Source organism: Carassius gibelio, chromosome B16, assembly GCF_023724105.1.
Source record: "Carassius gibelio isolate Cgi1373 ecotype wild population from Czech Republic chromosome B16, carGib1.2-hapl.c, whole genome shotgun sequence".
NCBI lineage: Eukaryota > Metazoa > Chordata > Actinopteri > Cypriniformes > Cyprinidae > Carassius > Carassius gibelio.
The window spans coordinates 12,890,655-12,899,993 of record NC_068411.1 but is presented as its reverse complement, the minus strand read 5'-3'; the positions used below and the strand labels follow the sequence as shown (position 1 = coordinate 12,899,993).

Sequence of the window (9,339 nt, the reverse complement as noted above, 5' to 3'; positions counted from 1 at the left end):
CACCTTTTTATTCAAACGAACACATTTAGTTAGTTAACCAGAAAAATAAATATACATACACACACACACACACACACACACACACACACACACACACACACACACACATATATATATATATATATATATATATATATATATATATATACATATATATACATATATATACATATATATACATATATATACATATATACATATATATATATATATATATATACATATATATACATATATATATATATATACATATACATACATATACATATACATACATATACATACATATATATATATATATATATATATATATATATATATATATATATATATATATATATATATATATATATATATATATATATATATATATATATATACTTTATCTAATAAGACAAATGTTTCTGTTTACATATCATAAATAAGATTAATAGACTGATAGACTGAATAAGGGCAGTTACATGGTTTTTGTTTTTATTTTTTCGATTTATCTATTATGAGATTTTAAGGATGTCCCGCCTTCGCTTGAATGTCATTGGACGAAGAGTTCTAAGATCCATGAAACGTATGGAGGCACACGTGTCAGTCATCGATTATCCAATGGCGTCATTGTAAGTCGAAGGTCAAGAGCGAAGCAGCATGGCCGCTCTTTTAAGGGGCTCGCGCTGTCTTGTAGGAAAGTGTCATAACCATGTCAACGCCGTGCAGGGTAATGTGTTTGCACCTTTATCCTAAAAAATGATGTTTTTGTCTACTACTGTGCACTTCTATGCAGTTTTTCCGCGCGGCAAACATCTGCTATAATGCAATGCACTGGCAACTCTCGGTAATAGCTATTAGGCTAAAGTCATTGTGTGTAAATTAAGCCACTGAAACACGAGAAGACAATTAAGTTAACTTATACTTATTGTGAACAGACTCAGCTGCTGTTTAACTAAATGGTGGACGGTTGTTAAATTGTTGCAATTGCAAAGTCTTCTCTTCTGATATATCTATGAGTGAGATTTAATATATAGTATCATGATACGTCAAGTTCATCTAACCGGATTGAAATTTGATCAACTTTCTGTGATGCTATTTTTACGGAATCATTTCGTTTTTTTGTTTGATAACAAAAATGACATTTTTAATCTAATATCCAGTGTATTTGCACATATCTGCCTCTAGGTCAGCATGCACAGACTTAAGATCTATTCTTAGACTCTGCACGTCATATTTAATCTGTAACAATCATATGTTAAATGCTGATGTGAAATTCTAAATATGACACTGATTATATCATTCATGTCTCTCTTTAGTCTCCATCAGGTCCATGGCCTCTAAAACCCAGGTGGGCTTCGTTGGCCTGGGGAACATGGGAAACCCGATGGCAAAGAACCTCATAAAACATGGATATCCAGTGATAGCCTCAGATGTGTTTCCAGAGTCCTGCAAAGAGCTACAGGAACTAGGAGCTCAGGTCAGGATAACGGACATAAAACTTATCTTGGTCACATCTGACTTGTGTTAAACTCTGCGATGTTCATAGTCGTTTGTATTCTGACGGTATAGAGAACCCATTTGTTTCAATAAGTTGTATTTTTCCACACTTTTGCAAAAATCTTTGTGTGATAATATTGTCTTATTCTATTATTTCAGTCTGACAGTACAAGAAAACTTTTTTTTTTTTTTGTCACATTGCTTGAATTAGACTTACATACTTTTTTTTCCCGTTCTCAGATCCTGGACAGCCCTGCGGATGTGGCAGACAAAGCAGATCGAATCATCACAATGCTTCCCTCCAGCCCCAATGTTATAGATGTGTATACAGGCCCAAATGGCATCCTGAAGTAAGGAAGTCTAAACTAAAAAGTCTATATAGATTTAGCTGAAAACCGCATTTGAAATTCAGTTTACTAAGCAAACATAATTTGAGAGGGTTAAAAAAAAATCAAAGTCAAATCCAACATCTATTCATCCATACTTTAAATTTAGATAACGATAACCAGATTAAATGATATTTTAGCTGAATTAATTGTGGTGAGAAATGTTTAAAGTCAGTATTTTAAAGACATGACGCATGTACTGGACAGATCTTGTTTACTGATATCTTTACTTTGCAACAGGAAAGTGAAGAAGGGATCCCTACTCATTGATTCCAGCACTATTGATCCAGCTGTCTCCAAGGAAATGGCAGTTGCCGCAGAGAAAATGGGAGCAGTTTTCATGGATGCCCCAGTGTCTGGAGGTGAGATTACAAAAACTGCCACTTCCTACCCAACACGGTATGAATGCTAGACATAGATGCGGTAAATTGCATACTATGTTATGCTATCATCGTGACCTGAAACCTGACTGCCAACAAAATTAATATGTAAGTGCAGACAATGTTTGTTAGTGCATGTTTTTAAAGGTTTCATAAATCACACACCCATAGTCAGTTACGCAACCAATCACTGTCTGGGAATGGGTACAAATGTCTTAAAGAATCTTTGGCTCCAATTCAAGAATTGTGGTTTTCGCAATCACAATTCGCTAAGTCAAATTTCAGGATACGCTAGTTATCTCTCTGTCCTCTGTTTCAGTCTGAAATGGGTGATTTGCAGGTTTGTTGATAGGAAAGCGTTTTATCACCTGCTTCATCTTGTCCATTTCCTTAATCCAGCTATTGGTGTGGACCTTTTGAGTTATGGACTAAATCAAAGGCCAGCATCTGGGAATTGATCCTGTGACCTCAATTTATGGTGGAAATGGAGACAAGTGCTGAAAATCAGTGACTTTAATGCCATAATCTCACGTGACCCTTCATTTAGAAACCTATTCTGTAAAGGCTAATGCTGTGGCAGATATAGCTGAGGTGTAGACTTTGAGCAAACAAATTTATAAGGTAAGTTTGTCAACCAGCATAGCTGTGATTCCCACACCACTTTTTTTTTTGTTTGTTTTTTTTTTTTTTGGAATGTGCATCTAGTGTTTGAAGTGCACTACTCACACGATTTATACAATAAACTGGATTTGAATCGTATGCAAATAGGGCCATCTGAATCTGTGCAGAGGTACATTCTTCAGTATCCAATATAAGAGAGCATCGGTTAGAATAATTGCATGTACCTACTAAGGTTTTTTCCTATACAATTACCAAGACATGTAAACTGAGAAGAGAACCTCCACTAATATAGGCAGCAGATTTGCTGTACATAAATACTTATGTTCCTTTTGTTTTTCTACATTGATGCTTCCACGGTTCTTTTTTTTTTTTCTGCTTTGGATTAATATTGTTAGTATCAAAACTGCAGACTTTCAACTGGGTAAAGCTTGGGCCTAAACTAGTTTTGAAAAGCTTTGTTATACTTTATGAATTGGATGCTTTAGACATTAATCTTAATCAAGCAATATTTTGTTCCAGTGGTTCCAAGGACCCAAATTGTTAAAGTCAACTAATATATAAAACCCAAAAGCATTTGAATAAATCCTTGTTTCTTTGATCTACAAATGTTTACATTTTTTTTTTTATTATGCAAGTGAATCACAGAAATAAAATTAAAGCGAATGACCCCTTTTAAATAGCAATCCATTTGTGTAAAAATTGAATTATATAAGTCTAGTGTACTATGCACATACTTTTCTCGAATTTTTGTGCTGCTTATAAATTTGCCTGAGGTGTGAAAACGACCTGCGTTGTCGACAAGAAAGGTTTAACTCCGTCAACAGCTAGTTTGTGCTTTATGGCGATCCTCCTTTTTAATCAGGAAGTTGTTTCCTCTGGTCTTTGGGCACATAAAAACAATGTGCTTCTAGTTTGCTTTCCTTAAATTGTTGCCTCTCCCAATTCGTATGCGTCAGTGGGGTTTGGCTAACCTACCGCTGGACCCGCTCTTGGTTTGTGAAGCAGTCATAAGAAATCCACAGACCTGCTCATTCTCTTTACTTAGACCCTCCAGACATTATTCTCAGCTCCGTGTTAGCGCCTGTGAAGGAGGCTTAATCAGATGTGAGCCACAACAAACTGTCCCTGACGTCATGCGTGTCTGTGTTCACAGCAGATGGTGGAGTGCTTGTGTATTTATAGGACTTTCCTCTCTGAGAGTAATTATGGCACTTCGATGGTGTTACATTTTGAAGACACGTCCTCCCAATCTTTTAAGCTTAAAGGGGTTACTGGTATGATGATGTGGAAACAATCACATTAGAGCATCAGTCACTTGTCTTCAGTCACACATTTGATCGAAACTTCACTTCCATTGTTATTGTTACGGTGGTCTTCTGTGGAACTTGTACAACCCCAAATCCAGGGAAGTTGGGACGTTTTGTAAAAATACAATAAAATAAATCTCCCAAAAAGTTGGGACAGAGGCATATATGTCTCCATGTCAATGGCACCTTCACACATATGCCAGTGACCCATGCCATTTGCACTGAAGCATTCACATACCATGACAGATGTTTGCTTTTGCATCTGTCACTGAAAGTCTGGATGTTTCCTTTTGGTCTTTGGGACTGAGAACTCGAAACCATTTTTCCCAGAAACAAGTTGAAATGTGGACTCCTCTGAGTACAGCACACCTTCTCACTGTCTTTTGACTATCTGAGCTCTGGCTCAGAGAATAGACTTGATGTATAGCTTTCTCCTAGAGTAACAGAGTTTCAAGTTGCATTTCTTGATGCAGCAGCAGACTGTTAAGTGACAGCAGTTTTCTGAAGTACTCCTGAGCCCGTGTGGCTATATTTAACACCGCATCATGACGGTTTCTTATGCAATGCCATCGGAGGGCTCAAATGTCAAGCACATCCGACTGAGGTCTCCTGCCTTGCCCTACATGTACTGTGATTTCTCTGGATTCTCTGAACCTTTACACAATATTATGTGTGGTAGTTGGTGAAAGACCTAAATTCAGATTTTTGATTTGACCCTTCTCTCATTAAATTTGGCACAACGTGATGAGAGCCATGACCCAGCTTTGCTTGCAAAGACTGAGATGCTTCTTTTATAGTCAGTCAGTCACTCAGGCACGTTTGAAACGACATGTGTGGATCAATTACAAAATAAAATCTTTGGTGGGAACTCTAAATTGAGTGTGTGTGTGTAATGTACAATATGATCTGCATAATTTTCTATATTTCTCAGGTGTTGGTGCTGCCACTTCAGGTAAGCTCACCTTTATGGTTGGTGGGCCAGAGGAAGAATTCAATGCAGCCAAGGAACTTCTGACTTGTATGGGTGCTAATGTGGTGTACTGTGGCCAAGTTGGCACTGGACAGGTACAAACAGGATGTTTTTAAGACTATAGTGCCATTTTTAGAAAGGTGCTGCTTTATCTTATCTCTTCCTTGTTTGTAGGCAGCTAAAATCTGCAACAATATGCTGCTGGCCATTGGGATGATTGGAACAGCAGAGACCATGAACTTGGGAATCAGGTGCAGTTCGCAGTTGAATTACTTAAAAGGAATAGTGCACCCAAAAATGAATATTGGATGAAAATGTACTCCCTCTCAGACTATCCAAGATATAGATGAGTTTGTTTCTTCTTCAGAACAGATTTGAATTGTAGAATCACTTGATCACTAGTGAATCCTCTGCAGTGAATGGGTGCCGTCAGAACTCAAAATAATTGATAAAAGCATCACAATAATTTACACTAATTCAGTCTGTCGATAAACATCTTGTGAAGTGAAAAGCAGTGTGTTGGCATTTTAACTTAAAACTCTCACTTCTGGCCAAATTGTGAGTAATTTTTTTTTTCAAAATCTGTTCTGATGAAGAAACGCACTCACATCGTGGATGGCCTAGGTTAAGTACATTTTCAGCAAAAACTATAATTCAATTAAACAGCTGTCTTGATGCATTTACTTTTTCTACAGATTGTATTAATTTCTACTTTTTAACTGGAATGGCTTTGTATTGATTCGTGCATTCACAGATTAGGGCTTGACCCAAAACTTCTGGCGAAGATCTTGAACATGAGCTCTGGCCGCTGCTGGTCAAGTGACACATACAACCCTGTCCCGGGAGTTATGGAGGGAGTGCCCTCGGCAAACAACTACCAGGGTGGCTTCGGAACTACACTTATGGCCAAGGTTTGCATGTTTGTTTGTTTTTTTATTATTATTATTTTTTTTATATATATATATATATATATATATATATATATATGTATATATGTGTGTGTATATTTGTTTCTACTGTGGTTACTACTAACATAAGAGGTAGCTAATAACCAAAATAGCTGATTAGTGAAGTCTAGTCTATTTTTCCACTTTTTGTATTTGGAATAAAGTGTTTTTGAAAAGTTTCGTACAATTAATCGAATTTGTAATCGCAATAACAATTATGGATGCCAAATTACGTTATCGTTCAAAGTAGCAATTAATCGTTCAAAATCCACTTTTGTTATTCTGCATGCTTAAGATTCATTTTTATCTTTCTACATTTTAACTTAAGGGTTTTTCCCTTTTTTACATTTTAGTTTTTGTATAACATTATAATACCATTATACCCTCATAATTTAACCTTTTTTTTAATTTAAAGAAGAAACCAACCCGATGTATAGGACATTTAAGGCTTAATACGATAGAAAAGCACGAAGTTTTTCAGTTGGTGTTTCCAGCTTGTTTATTTTCATATAAAAACTACAGCATGCAGTTGCATCAAACAATGTTATAAACATCATTCAGTGTAAATTGTGGTAATCATAATTAATAATCACAATTACAATTTCAAGGGAATAATCAACAATTATGATTTTTATTCTAATCTTGCAGCCCTAGTTTCTTTCGTTTTTGTTTATCTACAAATACATAAAAATTGTTTATAATGTGAATATTTTAAAATGTAATTTATTCCTGTGATTGCAAAGCTGAATTTTCTTTAATTCAATTGTGCTGATTTGCTGCTAAATAGGTATGTTCAGCAACCAACATTTATTCATCATTTAATTTTGGAAAAAAGTGAAAATACTGAATAAATTGGACCGAACAATGACGTGTTGCACTCAAAGAGCAACCAGTGCAGAGTGAGAGGCTTGCATTATATAATGCAGCACATTTGTCGGCAGTGTGGAAACATTTAAAACTGTCAGAGAAAGATGGAAAAATCATTAAGCACTTACAGCACACCACAGGCCTTCAACGAGAAGAGGAGGGGGTGGTTGTTGCTGGTTACTGTATGATGCTTTAAATTGCGTAATGGCCTTAAACAATTGGTAAATAAACTGCAGAATGTTATATTTTGTAATACACACATAAATTGCCTGTTTTCAGAAAGTGATGATGAGTTTGTTAGTCAGGGTTCAAAGTCCAAAGCATGACCGAAATCTGTGCTGAAACCGTGTTACTCGTCAGTTGCTCGGTATGATATTTATGTATTTTTACAAGGCATGGGACAATACGATACGGCGACAAACATCTTTCCAAATTCGTAATGAGAATGATTTCTAAATCTGCTGTTGTCCACAAAAAGAAGCGCTGAAGTCTTCCTGTGGTATCCGCCAAAATAAAAGCTGAGAAAAAGCAACTCCATCATCATTCATAAGTGTTAGTTTTGTAATCTTTGTTGTTCTGTAAAATAGAAAAAAGACAATTACAACCGCTCCATTAATACATTTATTATAACACGCACACATAGTGTTTAAATTGGGATCTGTAATATTTTCTGTTTTAAACAAATTCTCTTCTCCTCGGAAAGGATGCATTTAATTGTACAGTAAAATAATACATGCCTGATTCAAGAAGGGGGTCTCAAAAATGGTTTGTCGGTATAATGTCTGCTAGAAAGTTGAAAAATGTTCAATGTTAAAAAAATAAAGTTAATTGTTGTTTGGTAACTGATTTATTTTCTTTTGGAAAGCAAGACCAAACAGTAAAAAACACATGTTGGCTATTTAATTTATGCAGTGGTACAAAATAATTATAATAATAATTGCCAAAACGCATGGGGGGAAAAGAAAACATGGAAAACCATGATCAGTATTCAGCCTTCTGCCCAGTGTTTCATTTTGTTTGGTTTCTGCTTTGGCCAAGAATTATTTTTGTCGCTGTATTTCCACTGCTAAATAAACACTTATTATATACTGCTACCACTGATACATTAATAAATGTTAATGCTGTTGTCACATTTCCCACTGCTGTTAAATATTGTGAGGTGAGGTGGGGGGGGGGGGGGCTGCATTTTCATTTAGTTATCGTCTTCTTTAAATTGCCTTGAGACCCTGTATTCTGTTGCAGATAACCTCATTTCTAAATGCAAGAACACATCTAATAGTTAATTTTTCAAATGCTTATATCTCATGGACATTTTCTATCATTTATCCTCAGGATCTGGGACTTGCTCAGTATACAGCAACTAACACAAAGACACCAGTGCCATTGGGCTCTCTGGCCCATCAGATTTACCGCATGATGTGCGCACGCGGCTACGCCAGCAAGGACTTCTCATCCGTCTTCCAGTTCCTTCGAGAAGAGGAGGGCCAGTAGATGTGGCCCTCTCTGTCCCTTCCACAGCCTTACTCAGCACTGCCTGCCTTTCACATGAGCTGACATGCAAAACTTTGACCCAACTATGTGATTTCATTGGCATGCGTGTGCTTGGGAGCCATAAATGAATGAGTGAACACATATCTAGATAGGATGGTAGTGGGAAAGACGTGTGTGTGTGTGTCATGTTCGAGGCTGTGAGTTACTTACCTTTGTGGGCCCACTCATGTACAATTAGTAATCCACCAATCACTTAATGAGATGCTGTGAATTAAATTTTTGTTCTTGCCTTAGTTGCGGTTCTGTAGGCTAACAAAAATGTAAAGACCGCAAACTCGCAAGACTCCGATCAGCCGTTACACTCCTTTTCATTGCATATGTCCAATTTTAGTTTGTATGTCTCTAATATATCTTGCTGTGGGCTAGTCTTGGAAATTGTTAATGGTGTTTGATCTACATGTTGTATTCATGTACATTTAAACACCTGGAAATTAAAGCAGGAAATACCTGTAGTTTTGATGTTAAGACCGGCGTGTTGATGCATGTTTATAACACCTATTTCTCAGTTCTTCACAAACCTGGAAACTGAAGTTGTATTGTAAGGGTACTAAGCAAGGTTTACAATTGCATAGGTAATCCTGATGAATGCAGTTGACCAGTTAAAATGATGTAACAAAGCACATAGTTTTACCTGGTCTCCTCCCTCTCTTCAAGGTCAAGCAGTGAATCTTTATGAAGCCTCACCTTGAATTCAGCAGCACGTAACATGCACAATAAAGATGACTCATCAACACTACAAACCTTTTACACATCAAGGAAATTGTATTATTTAAGTTTCTTGTTCTCAGTGTTAGACTGAATGGGATAAGTCACCCACAAACAATTCTGCAA

The 9,339-nt window shown here is 36.4% G+C and overlaps 1 protein-coding gene across 1 annotated transcript; it reads left to right on the top strand.

Moving 5' to 3' along the window:
• The first annotated feature begins 551 nt into the window (after positions 1–551).
• On the top strand, positions 552–8,973 carry hibadhb (3-hydroxyisobutyrate dehydrogenase b). The gene is made up of 8 exons (XM_052579148.1): positions 552–709; positions 1,299–1,459; positions 1,720–1,829; positions 2,106–2,227; positions 5,105–5,238; positions 5,318–5,394; positions 5,898–6,054; positions 8,290–8,973. Exons 1-8 carry the CDS (start codon positions 640–642, stop codon positions 8,446–8,448), a joined length of 990 nt encoding a protein of 329 aa, XP_052435108.1. The 5' UTR covers positions 552–639; the 3' UTR covers positions 8,449–8,973.
• The last annotated feature ends 366 nt before the right edge of the window (positions 8,974–9,339 follow it).